This window comes from Desmodus rotundus, chromosome 4 (genome assembly GCF_022682495.2).
Source record: "Desmodus rotundus isolate HL8 chromosome 4, HLdesRot8A.1, whole genome shotgun sequence".
Taxonomy (NCBI): domain Eukaryota; kingdom Metazoa; phylum Chordata; class Mammalia; order Chiroptera; family Phyllostomidae; genus Desmodus; species Desmodus rotundus.
The window spans coordinates 138,553,014-138,566,778 of record NC_071390.1 but is presented as its reverse complement, the minus strand read 5'-3'; the positions used below and the strand labels follow the sequence as shown (position 1 = coordinate 138,566,778).

Below are 13,765 nucleotides of genomic sequence, written 5' to 3'. Positions count from 1 at the left end.
GATGTGATTTAGAACATTTTACTTACCAGGAAACTTTTATAGAGACACATTTATCCCACAAACGAGCTCACACTTGTAGCGTACATGTGATCTCTTCTTCTCAGATGGTTTTTCAACCCAGCCATATTCTTACCTTACGAATCACGATGGAAATGTGGCAATCTCAATTTCTAAAATAACTGGTTGGTGATATATATTTTTCAGTAGAAAAGAACAAGCATATAGAAAAAAATTCCTTTTGTTATTTCTTCTTTAATCTCCCCTTTATTATATCAGAGGATAATGCTTTATTTCTAATCTGGACATTAAAAGATTCTTTGAACACAGCAACCTCCGGAAGTAAGTAGTTTGAGTACTGTCTTCTGATTGTAATTTGGCCAGGAATAATTGTTCTTTTGTAATAGTTATGCTTACTGTAATCCATTGACTTGGCTTTAAATACAGTGGCTGTAAAGTCATAAGCCCCTTTATGCAGCTGACCCACTAATAAAATTAGATACATTATGATTGACAACTTTCCATATTATGTAAAATTGGAGCCACCTACAAGTTATAGAGGGATATATATTGGTAAAACAAAATGTTTTAAAGACTATCCATATTTTACAATACACCTTTATTCTAGCTGGCAGGGTATGGTAATTTGAATGTTCTAGACTGAGCTTGATATATAGGCAAGAGTGATTTCAAAATAACATAAACTCCGCTTTTCAGAGAAGCCAAAGTAAAAGTATAACATACTTAAGAGCATTTGCTCAAAATCTTGGTGGAAACAAAGACACCTTTAATTTCCTGAGACAGTAGTTGCTATTTGAAGCTAAAAATGGTAGTTTTGTTTGACCGAAGCTTAGGGCCAGTCTGGGGCAGTGTTGCTGGGTAAGGCAGGTGGCAGTGAAGTCTCACCCAGCCTTCTCCGCAGGCCTCCATGAGGCTCAAACTGGGGGCAGAGTGAAAATTTGTGAGTCAGACCAACAGGTTGCCCAATTGTGGTGACAATTGTAGGAGCAGCACCACCCTGGTTCACATTTAACAACTATCTTAGGGAGGAGGGATCACTGACCTGTCACATTTGCTGATTCTTGTAGTGTAAATACTTCTACCCTGGCCAATTTCAAGCTACCAGGGGTTTTACAGCCTGCTCACAACATCTTGAAACTTTCACAGGCAGCTCTCAACAGGCTTCGATGAGCTAGCTTGAGCACAACAACGAGGCAGAAAGTATGGAGGGAGGGAAGAGAGGATCCCACACCCATCTTGGGCCCACAAAGCAGTCTGAGAGAAGAGGTTGCTCTCAAGTCCAAGAGTTGGTCAAAATGACATAAGGAATTATTGTATTTTTTTGCTTTTAAAAGTCGCAGAGGTTAGAGCTCTAATACCTAGCAGTGTAACCCTTTTCCTCCATTTCCTGTGTGAAATCACCAACAAATTCAAACTGATCACTATTGAGGGAGTTCAAAGACAAAAATGGGGCAGTCAATATATGGGTTACTCATTAACCAAAGGGTAAAAGTTTAACAGGATATACACACACGCCCACCCCTTTTAGTTTATGCTAAGAAATTGGGGAAGTAGGAAGGAAAAGTTGGGTTAGTGGACTGGTTGAAGTGACTGAGTAGCTGCTGAGCACTAATCTGAGTGTTCTCTGCCAATCCACTGAAGGAGGGAGGGCAAGTCTTCACTATAGTTGTGAATAGGAAGAGTCAGCAAAAGTCAGCACTGGGGAAAGTTATTAGGTAGAAGCTATAATCCATGGACTTAGTAAATGTTGCTTTGAACTTATTCAGTGTAGTTTATGACCTCATTATAACTCATATTTATTATATTTAAACATGTATTTCCTGTGTTACCAAGAAAAATCAGCTGGAGATTGTGTTAGGGTAGTCTTTGAGGGTCCTGGAGGGAAAGGGACAGGAGAGAAAGGGAAGCCAACATGCAAATACAAAATTAAGTTCAATGTGAGAAAGACTATAATGCAAGTGTTGGTCAAGGCACTGAGAGATACAGGAAGTCACAGCTTATTAGCTATCCAGGGAACCCTTCATGAAAACGGGAAGGGATTAAGAAGGACATTGCCAGTTATTGAGACAGTCATGGTTTGTAAAGTACAGCATAGGGAATGCAGTCAATAACATTGTAAAAACTACGTAAGGTGTCAGGTGGGTACTAGACGTATCAGGGTGATCACTTTGTAAGGTATATAAATGTCTAATCACTATGTTGTCCTCCTAAAATTAATACATTGGGCTGGTCAAAACGTTCTTTTGTTTTTTTTCCATAAAATGGCTCTAGTAGTGCTTAGTTGTCTTTAACTTCATTCAAAACAATTTTGTTAGATTATATTATGATAGCTGTCACATCAGTGTGCATTTAAAAAAACATCAAAATTGGTGAATTTTTGTGTAGCCATTTCAGTATTGAAGATGGAAGAAAATATGCAACATTTTCTGGATATTATGATTTATTATTTCAAGAAAGGTAAAAACACAACTGAAATGCAAAAAATGATTTGTGCAGTGTATGGAGAAGGTGCTGTAACATCAAATGTGCCAAAAGTGGTTTGCAAAGTTTTGTGCTGGAGATTTCTCACTGGACAATGCTCCATGGTATGGTAGACCAGTTGAAGTTGATAGTGATCAAATCAAGACATAGAGAACAATCAATGTTCTACCACGCGGGAAAGTGCCAACATATTGAAAATACCCAAATCAATAAAGTTATTGGTGAAAATGAAAAATGTGTCTTTTATCTTATGGAAAAAGTAATGGACTTTTTAGCCAACCCAATAACATTGCAAGTCGATTGCAATTGTAAAATAAAATGTTTAAACAGTGTATTTACTTAAATATACAATAGGTTCATGGTAAGTAGAATTTTGCATTTCATGTATTTAATCCTTAACAATGGTTGATGGATATGGCCTATTATCTTAGTTATATCACCAGTGAAATTATAATTTTTAGCCCAATAATGAATATTTGAAAGTTTCTTGAGTTATAAATGATGTATAACAAACTATAGCTTACAAGTACAATGTGAAGAGTCTAGGCATGCGTTTACACCAACCCCATTGGTATATACACTTCAATCAAATAGGAACATACCCACCACCCGCCAAAGGTTTATCGTGCTGTTTTCATCCATTCCTTCCTACAACTGCACATCAGCTTTCAGTTCCAGGTAACCCCTGATATACCTCCTGTCACTGTACACTAGTTTCCATTTTCTGGAGTGGAATCTATATTGAGTGCTCTTTTTGGGGGGGGCCTGGCTTATTTCATCTAGCATAATTATTGTGAGATTGATCTATGTTTTTGTAGGTATCAATAATTCATTCCTTTTTATCACCAAATAAAAGTAACAATATTCCATAGCATGCATACACAATTTGTTTTTCCATTCACCTCTGAATGGACATTTAGATTATTTTCAGTTTTGGGCTTTTACAAATAAAGCAGCTATGAACATTAGTGTACAAGTGTTTGTGTGGGCATGAAGTTTCATTTCTTTTCAATAAATACATAGGAGTAGAATAGCTGGCTTACATGGTAGGTGTGTGTTTACTTTTTGAAGAAACTACCATATGGTTTTTCAAAGTATACCCTCACCAGTAGAGTATGAGAGTTCCAGTTACTCCTCTTCTTGTCAAACTCAGTGTGGTCTGTCTTTTCAATTTCAGTTACCATATTTCACCATGTAAAACACGCCATGGCATCTCATTGTGATTTAATTTACATTTCCCTAGTAACTACTGTTGTTGGCCATCTTTTCATGTGTTGATTTGCCACCCGATTATCATCTTTAGTGGAGTATATTCAAATCTTTTGCCCAAATTTTAATTGGGTTGTTTGTCCTATCACTGTGGTTCTTTCCTAGTAATTTTTAGAAAACAGAGTTCTTCTTTTACTTTATCATTTTTAATTGAAGTTTTGGGGGTGACATTGGTTCACAAAACCATACAGGTCTCAAGTGTACAACTCAACAAAACATCATCTGCACATTGCATTGTGTGCCCATGGCCCAAAGCAAAGTCTCTTGAGTTCTTTATATATACCCTGGATACAAGTTCTTTATCAGGTTTGTGTTGTGTAAGTATTTTTTCTCATCTATGACTTGTATTTTCGTCTTTACAGTGTTTTTTTTGAAAAGTAACCTTTTAATGTTGATGAAGTTTAATTTATTAATGTCTTTAATACTTTGTACATTTTGTGCACATGTGTACAAAACTCAAGATCATTAAAATTTTTTGTTTTTTTCTAGAAGTTTTCTGATTTTAGTTCTTACATTTAGATTTAAAAAAAAAACATGTATTTTATTGATTACACTATTACAGTTGTCCCATTTTTCTCCCCTTTATTCCCCTCCTCCCTGTACCCCACCTCCCACCATCATTCCCCCACCTTAGTTCATGGCCATGGGTCATATATGTAAGTTCCTTGGGTTCTCCATTTCCCATACTGTTCTTAACCTCCCCCTGTCTATTTTGTACCTACCATTTATGCTTCTTATTCCCTGTACCTTTCCCCCCATTTCCCCCTTTTCCCCACCCTGCTGATAACCCTCCATGTGATCTCTATTTCTGGGATTCTGGTCCTTTTCTAGTTGTTTCCTTAGTTCATTTTTGTTTTTGTAATTTTCGGTTCAGTTGTTGATAGTTGTGAGTTTGTTGTCATTTTACTATTTGTATTTTTGATCTTCTTTTTCTTAGCTAAGTCCCCTTACATTTTTCAAATATAAAGGCTTGGTGATGATGAACTCCTTTAACTTGACCTTATCTGGGAAGCACTTTATCTGTGCTTGCATTCTAAATGATAGCTTTGCTGGATAGAGTAATCTTGGATGTAGGTCCTTGCCTTTCATGACTTTGAATACTTCTTTCCAGTTCCTTCTTGCCTGCAAGATTTCTTCTGAGAAATCTACTGAGAGTCCTATGGGAACTCCTTTATAGGTAACTGTCTCCTTTTCTCTTGTTGCTTCTAAGATTCTCTCCTTCTCTTTAATCTTGGGTAATATAATTACGATGTGCTTTGGTGTGTGCTTCCTTGGGTCCAAGTTCTTTGGGACTCTCTGAGCTTCCTGGACTTCCTGGAAGTCTATTTCCTTTGCCAGATTAGGGAAGTTCTCCTTCATTATTTGTATGAGTAAGTTTTCAATTTCTTGTTCTTCCTCTTCTTCCCGATGATTCGGATGTTGGAACATTTAAAGTTTTCTTGGAAGTTCCTAAGCCTCTCCTCATTTTTTTGAATTCTTGTTTCTTCATTCTGTACTGGTTGAATGTTTCTTTCTTCCTTCTGGTCCACTGTTGTTTTGAGTCCTGGTTTCCTTCCCTTCACTGTTGGTTCCCTGTACATTTTCCTTTGTTTCTCTTAGCACAGCCTTCATTTTATCTCCTTGGTGTCGGACTTCCTTGCCGTTTGATTTTCTGTCAGTTCTGGTTGTGCGAGGAGGCGCAGTGTGTCTACCTACACCTCCATCTTGGTTCTCACTGCTAGAATTTTTTAATGAAATTTGTACCATGCATATAAATCAATCGGGTGAAAATTGATATCTCAATAAATTCTGAGTCTTTTAACCTATGGACATGGAATATTGCTCCATATATTTAGGTCTCCTTTAATTTCTCTTAGCAATTTTTGTGCTTTTAATTGTATGGATCCTGTACATCTTTGATCAAATTTATTTCTAAGTATTTCAAATCTTTGATGTTATAAATGGAATTGTTAAAAATTTTAATTCACGTTTTTTGTTGCTAGTGTATTGAAATATAATTGATTTGGTATATTGATCCTGTATCCTGAAAATTTGCTAAATACTTAGTTCTAATAGCTTTTTTCATAGATTCCTCAGATGATCATGTCGTCTCTGAATAAAGACAGTTCAGTCCTTCCTTTCTAATCTGGATGGCATTATTTCTCTCACCTTATTGCACTGATTAGACCTCTGGTGTAATGTGAAATAGAGATGGTGAGAGTGGACATTCTTGCCTTAATCCTGATCTTAGGGAGAGAGAATTCAGTCTTTCACCATTATGTATCATCCTAGCTAAAGGGTGTTTTCTAGATGTCTTTTATCACGATGTATAAATTCACTTCTGTACTGAGTTTGCTTAGAGTTTTTTTCATGGCTGAATGCTGAATTAGGCTAAATGTTTTTTCTCCTTTAGTGTATTGTGATCATTACTTTTTAATTTTATTACACTGAGTTGCATCAGTTGATTTTTAAATAAATGAACCTTTCATTCCTGAGATACGACCCACTTCGTCAGAATGCATTATCTTTTTTTTATATATTGCTGGATTCAACTTGCTGTTATTTTGTTGAGGATTTTTGCATCTATATTTATGAAGGATATTGGTATGCATTTTAAAAATTTCTTTTAATGTCCTTTTCTGCTTTGGTATTAGGGTAGCACTCTTTTTATTTAAAAAGTTGGAAGTATTCTCTTGCTTCAATTTTATAAGAGGGTTTGTGTAGAATTTGTATTAATATTTCTCAAATGTTTGATAAACTTCTCTATTGAATCCATCCGGACATGATGTTTGCTTTATTGGATGGATTTTAATCACAAATTTAATTTTGTTAATAGCGATAGGACTATTTGGGTTATCGATTTCTTCTTGAGTGGACTCTGGTAATTTTTCTTTTGCAAGGAATGCATCTATTGCATCTAAGTTGTATTCTTTGGCACAAAGTTGTTGTTATATTTTAACGTCTGTGGAGCTGTTAGTTCTGTAATCTCTCTCATTGGTCACATTTTGGTCATTTGTATCTCTCTCTTTTAGTTAATCACTGTGGCAAGAAGTTTATCAATTTCATTGATTTTTCAATGAATCAGCTTTCAATTTTATTGATTTTTTCTATTTTATCAATTTATGCTTTTGCCTTTTTTTCTATTAATAGTCCTTGCTCAGAAGTCTACTTTGATATGAATATGGCCACTCCAGTTTATTTTAACTAGTTCTAATGTGGTATATCTTTCCCTATCATTTTACTTTTAACATTTATTTATATGAAATGAATTTCTTGTGTAGGATTTATAAGTAGTTACTATTTTTGTAGAAATCCAATCTGACATTCTCTGCCTTTTAATTGGTTTGTTTAGATTATTTACATTTAATGTGATTTTTCATATTGCTGGGTTTAAGTCTACCATTTTTGTTTTCTATTTGCCTGCTGTTTGTCCCCTTTTCCTCCTTTTCTGCTTTTTTTTGATTGAATAATTTTTAATTTTATTTTAACACTTTTTATGGTTCTGTTTGTTTTTACTGGTTACTTTAGATGAACACTGTACATTTTGTTGTTATCACAGTTCTCTTTCAAGTGACTTATATCATTTCTATCCTCCTACCCCCTGCCCCCCTACTTCTGGCCTTTGCTCTATAGTTGTTATTCATTTATTTCTATATATATTATAAACTGCCCGATGTATTATTGTTATATTTACTTTAAACAATTAGATATAAAAGAGACCTATAAAAATAAGAATAAGTCTTTTGTATAAATTTACATATTCACTGTCCCCAGTGCTCTTCATCACTTTGTGTCAATCCAGTTTTCAATCTGGTTTCATTTTTCTTCTGCCTGAAGGACTTCTTTTAGCATTTCTTGTATTGCAGGTTTGCTGGTATGAAATTTTTCAGGCTTCACATGTCTGAAAAAGCTCATATTTAACCTTCACTTTTTATTTATTTTTTAAAATATATTTATTGATTATGCTATTACAGTTGTCCCATTCCCCCCCCCCACTCCACTCCATCCTGCCCACCCCCTCCCTCCCACATTCCCCCCTATAGTTCATGTCCATGGGTCATACTTATAAGTTCTTTGGCTTCTACATTTCCTACACTATTCTTACCCTCCCCCTGTCTATTTTCCACCTATCATCTATGCTACTTATTCTCTGTACCTTTCCTCCCCCTCCCCCTCCCACTCCCCTATTGACACCCCTCCATGTGATCTCCATCTCTATGGTTCTGTTCCTGTTCTAGTTGTTTGCCTAGTTTGCTCTTGTTTTTGTTTTAGGTGTGGTCATTAATAACTGTGAGTTTGCTGTCATTTTTACTGTTCCTATTTTTGATCTTCTTTTTCTTAGGTAACTCCCTTTAACATTTCATATAATAAGGGCTCCGTGATGATGAACTTCTTTAACTTGACCTTATCTGAAAAGCACTTGATCTTCCCTTCCATTCTAAATGATAGCTTTGCTGGATACAGTAATCTTGGATGTAGGTCCTTGCGTTTAATCTTAGGTAATGTAATTATGATGTGCCTTGGTGTGTTCCTCCTTGGGTCCAGCTTCTTTGGGACTCTCTGAGCTTCCTGGACTTCCCGGAAGTCTATTTCCTTTGCCAGATGAGGGAAGTTCTCCTTCATTATTTGTTCAAATAAGTTTTCAATTTTTTGTTCTTCCTCTTCTCCTTCTGGCACCCCTACAATTCGGATGTTGGAACGTTTCAAGGCGTCCGGGAGGTTCCTAAGCCTCTCCTCATTTTTCCAAGTTCTTGTTTCTTCATTCTTTTCTGGTTGGATGTTTGTTTCTTCCTTCTGGTCCATACCGTTGATTTGAGTCCCAGTTTCCTTCGCTTCACTATTGGTTCCCTGTACATTTTCCTTTGTTTCTATTTGCATAGGTTTCATTTTTTCATCTACTTTTCAAACAGATTCAATCAATTCTGTGAGCATCTTGATAACCAGTGCTTTGAACTGTGCATCCGATAGGTTGACTATCTCTTCGTCGCTTAGTTGTATTTTTTCTGGAGCTTTGAAGTGTTCTGTCATTTGGGCCATTTTTTTCTTTTCTTTTCTTTTTTTTTTTTTTGGTCTTGGCGCTTCTGTTACTTTAAGGGGCGGAGCCTTAGGTGTTCACCGGGGCGGGGTAGCGCTTGTCGCTGGGCTGTGACGCTGTACGTGGGGGCGGGGCCGAGAGGGAGCAATGGCACCCGCCTCACTCTCCTCCGGATTTCAGTCTTTCACTCCGATACCCACAATCAAACTGGGCCCCTCTGGTGCTGGTTCCCCAGTGGGTGGGCTTGTGCACACTCTAGGCCCCTGTGGGTCTCTCCAGCGATCTCTCCCGTGAGGCTGGGAGTCTCTCCTGCTGCTGCCCCAACCCCCACGGGCCCTTTCAATCAGAGGTTTGAGGCTTTATTTCCAGGAGCTGGAGCCCTGGGTTGCGCAGTCTGCTTTGCTGCCCACTGTTCGTCCGGTTTATCTGTGTGCGAATGTGGGGCCCCGGGGTGCTACCCACTGCTCTGCCTGCCCCGCTCTCCGCCACTCTGAGTCCGGCCCTCTTGGTTTATCTGCACAAATGTAGCATTGCAGGGTCTGCTAGTGCTCGGACTGCCTGCCCCGTTCGTCCCACACTCTGCCAGTGACAGTCCCACCACGGCAACGTGAATCCTCTCCACCCCGGTGCCCGTCTCCGCCCCTCCTACCGGTCTGGATGAATGTTTATTTTGTATTTCCTTGGTGTTGGACCCCCTTGCCGTTCGATTTTCTGTCAGTTCTGGTTGTGAGAGGAGGCGCAGTGTGTCTACCTACGCCGCCATCTTGGTTCTCCAACCTTCACTTTTTAGAAGGTTTGCTTAGTATAGAACTCTTGGTTGACAGTTTCCCCAAATCTTGCTGTATATTTTAACAATATTGTTTCACTGTCTTCTGACTTGTATTGTTTGTCATAAGAATTATGCTGTAATTTTTATCTTTGTTTCTATGTACATAATGTGCCTTTTTCCTCTACTTTTAAGATTTTCTCTATATCACAAAATAAAGAAATTTTATTATGTGTGTTGGTGTATTTTTCCACTTGTTTTTATGCTTTGGGTTTGTTGAGCTTCTTGGATATGTGGGTTTATAGATTTCATTAGATTTGGAAAATTTTCCATCATAATTTTTTTCAGAATAAAATTTTTGTTTTTTCTTTTTTTCTAGGACCATAAATTTACATATATTAGGCTACTTGAGTTGGTCTTACAGGTGAACAATTCTTTGTATATTTTTTATTCAGTCTGTCTTGCAGGGATTTTCTGCGTGTCTACCACCTTGTGGAGACCAGCAGTCTTTGTTCCCAATGGGAAGTGTCACACTTAGACAAAGCTTTGGGGCTGGTATATATATCTTTGAAGATGCTTGGTGTCCTAGGACCAGTCTTAGGGCCCATGGGTGTGAACTAAATCTGTTAAGGTTGGAAGCTTGTATGCAAGTAAAACTATTTTAAATCTTTCCTATGCTAGCTGTTTGCTTTGCTTCTTCTTTACTATTTAGATAATTTTTTCAAGATTTGTTAGCTATCCTAATTGGGCCAATGGGAACTAAGGGAAATATATTTTATTAACTTTGGCAGCAATGTGCAGAGAGAGAAATCCCAATAGTAGGTAAATTTTAAAAGCAGTGGAGTTCCTTGGTTGACTACCTTCCCCACCTATCACACATACCTCCTTTCTGAGATAACTTTGGAGGGTCTGCATTTTTCTGAATGGGGAAGGGGGAGTGATTTTCCTGACAATATTCTTTACTGTCCTCTTCCTTTCCTTCTCCCTCACCAACATATAATATTCTATCTCCTTGTTGAAGACCCTTACTCTCAAATATCTGACAACTAATGACTAAGATACTAATTGAAAGAAAATTTATGGGCTTTTTTTATTACCCAAAGGGATATTTGCATTTTAAATGGTAACCCTTAAAGACTACAGGCTATTCTATGAATAAGGAATTAATACTTAATAATGGAATTTTAGGTAGAAGGAAATTTATTGGGAACTGAGATCCTGCCAAACTGTACCACAGTGTCTATAGGTTTTTATGCCAATATACAACTCTCTTAATTGAACCCAAAATGCGTTTTTAATGTGCTATTTAGAATTAAAATTATTTGGGGGAAATTTTATCTATATATCAAAAGGTAAATGTATCAAGACTCTGAAAAGTGACAAAATATATACTATGATAAACATCTATAAAAATATGTTTGTCAGTGAGTTAAAGCTAAGATGAAATGGCCATAAGACATGGATGTGAGTTGGTAAGCTCTCACAGTTTGTTTGTAATACTAGATATGACTTATGTGCAAATTACACATTCCTAAATCAGCATCATTCTTTGTGAATTTTATGTTCCTAGAAGTTTTGAAGTGGGTAGATATTTAGTTATTTTTAATTTCCCTTATTATAGAAAATATTTAGAGGATTAAAATGAGTATATTTGAAAAGTATACTTTAGAACATGTGTATATTTGTTTAGTAGTACGTGAGACCTTCATTTTCTAACTGCATTAACATTTGACTCTTAGGTATTCAGAGGACGACTATCTTCAGATTATCACAAATATACAGAGCTGTCCATGGAAACGACAAGTAGAAGAATATGAGAATTTTAGGTAAAAGTTTTCTTCATAAATAATATGAGATTAAAATGTACATTTGTTTTGTAGGGAAGATAAGCAGCATGTTGTTAAAATGAAAAGTAGGAAGAACCTAGTGACAGGATGATTCCATTCTAAGACCCTCTCACGAGGCGCATGGCACTCTGTCCCCATCACTTACGTAGACATTTGTAATTTTGTTCCTGGAATTAATTATAAAATTCCCAAGTTTAAAAAGAAGGTTTTTGCTAATGCTTTGCATTATGTTTTAGAGAATATTGCTTTTTCTGTACCATTTGCATTTGGCATTTACTTATTTATTTTGTAAATAAAATGTAATTAGCTTTAGGAATGTTTGGAAAACATAGAAGGCAAAAATATCTATAATCTCATCACTTTAGAAAAAAAATTCTGTTTTTTTCCCACACATTCCTTTACAGTTTTTCACATTACCTTTCTAGTACCAGCAACATTAAGGAGTGTGAGTTGCTCCAGGTAATAATCAGGAGTCATCAACCTGACAAGACCAGGCTGTCAATTATAGAACTGTTCTGTGCTTGGGCACTTGGAGCCCACCCAGGCAGAGATAAATTATGTTACAGTGGTGTGCTGCAGAGTGTGCGTGGGTACACATCTGGAACCCATTCCCCCGACCCCTGCTCACATGGGGGAGGTAGGCCAGAGTCTCCGTGCTTGCCTGGTCTGCATTGCCTGGCTTTGTTTTGCCCACATTCTGATTCTTTGCTGTGCATCAACACAGGTTTTTGATTCTGTTACAATCCAGAAATATATTTTTATTTGTACTGGTTCATATTTTCAAAGCTTACTTTAAGCATCATGTCTTTTAAAAATCTTACTAAGGACACTTTGCTTTCCCTGAAGATTCTCTAAGAAGTACCTGCAGCTTAGCTTTCTTTACTGTGGGAAGGCAGCTCTTGTTTGTACGGTGCTGTGGTTCTGCCTGTCCCAAAGCCAGTCAGTACACACAGCGGCCTTCGATTCTGCTGCCATTTTGGGAAGGGTTTTGCTCGGCTCTCATTGGGTAAAAAAGAAACATCCTGATTGGGTCAAAGCTAAAAGTGAATATCTTCCCTCCAATGGTAGACATGTGGATGTTGTGACTTCCTGTTGGATGCCATTAAGCCTCTTTCTTCTTACTTCAGGGTGAAGGGAGAGAAAGGGGATTCTTGTTTAACTATTTTGTTTCCAGGTTGTTTTATGCTACATTCTGTTATACAGAGTAGGGGAAAAGTATGTTTATAGTTGTTCATGTCTAAAATACTACAATAATAAATAAATAATAATATACAAAAAAACTCTGTGTGTCATGTACTCACAACTGGAAACCTACTTTTTCCAGACCCTGTATTCTGAATGTGTCCCTTCAAAAGTCCTAAGTCTAAAACCTAACACCTAATGTAGTAGTATTTGGAAGTGAGTCTTTTGGGAGGTGATTAGGTTATTAGGGTAGATCCCTCATGAATGGGACTACTGATTTCATAGAAGAGACCCCCGACTGCTCTCTCCAACATTCCATCACATAAGGACACAGCAAGAAGACAGATGTCTGTGAACCAGGAAGTGGGTACTCACCAGACACCAAATCTGCCAGCAACTTGATCTTTCACTTCCCAACCTCCAGAACTGTGAAAATAAATTTCTGTTGTTTGTAAGCCACCCAATCATAGCATTCTGTTATAGCAGGTCACGCAGACTAAGACATAGTCCTACTTAAGACTAGATTTGAGAGATCTTAGTGACAGGGACACCAGATAGAAAGTTGCACAGGCAACTGTAACCTAAACGATTACAGGGTCAAAGATTGGCAAAAGACCTGGTTCTGAGAGATCTTTCTACATGTGCAGAATAGGCCAAAAAGGAAGAGAAAGATAGTGAGGTATTGAGCTATTGGGAATCAATCCAAGATCATTAGCTAGAAAGACTAGGTGAGTAGTGACACCAATAATCAAAGTCAGGATAAAGGATTTTCTACTTCCAGCTCTGAAGTTGATTCAGACCAAGCCTCTGAGAACAGCATGAACAAAACAAAGCACACTCAATGCCTGCTTGAGGGCACTGGTGAGCCCTGCCAAGGCAGGGGGAATTTAAAGAAGATCCAGAAGAAGGAGAAACTGAGGGAGGTGAGCCCATCATCTGGAGCTGCTTTTCCTTTGCAGGTTTGCACATGCAATGTCCGGCTCAATCAAAAAAAAAATTCCCTTTAAAGGCTTTTTCTTTCTTATTTTTCTTTATCTTTAAAATAAAAATCAAGAGTCACTTTAAATCCAAAACTGTGTAAGGGTCACTGCTACAAATTATGGTGGCTAGAAGCTGTGTAGATGATGGATGGCACGCAGACAGAATGGCCACTTTCCATTTGGTACCATCTCAGTATAAAAAGTGTCA

The 13,765-nt window shown here is 37.4% G+C and overlaps 1 protein-coding gene across 1 annotated transcript in view; it reads left to right on the top strand.

Annotated features, from left to right (window-relative positions):
* Positions 1 to 13,765, top strand: part of ST8SIA6 (ST8 alpha-N-acetyl-neuraminide alpha-2,8-sialyltransferase 6) — a 136,875-nt gene that overhangs the window by 84,281 nt on the left and 38,829 nt on the right. The window contains exon 4 of the mRNA XM_053922856.1: positions 11,288 to 11,374. Within this exon, the coding sequence (XP_053778831.1) occupies positions 11,288 to 11,374 (87 nt within the window). The remainder of the gene's footprint in view (positions 1 to 11,287; positions 11,375 to 13,765) is intronic.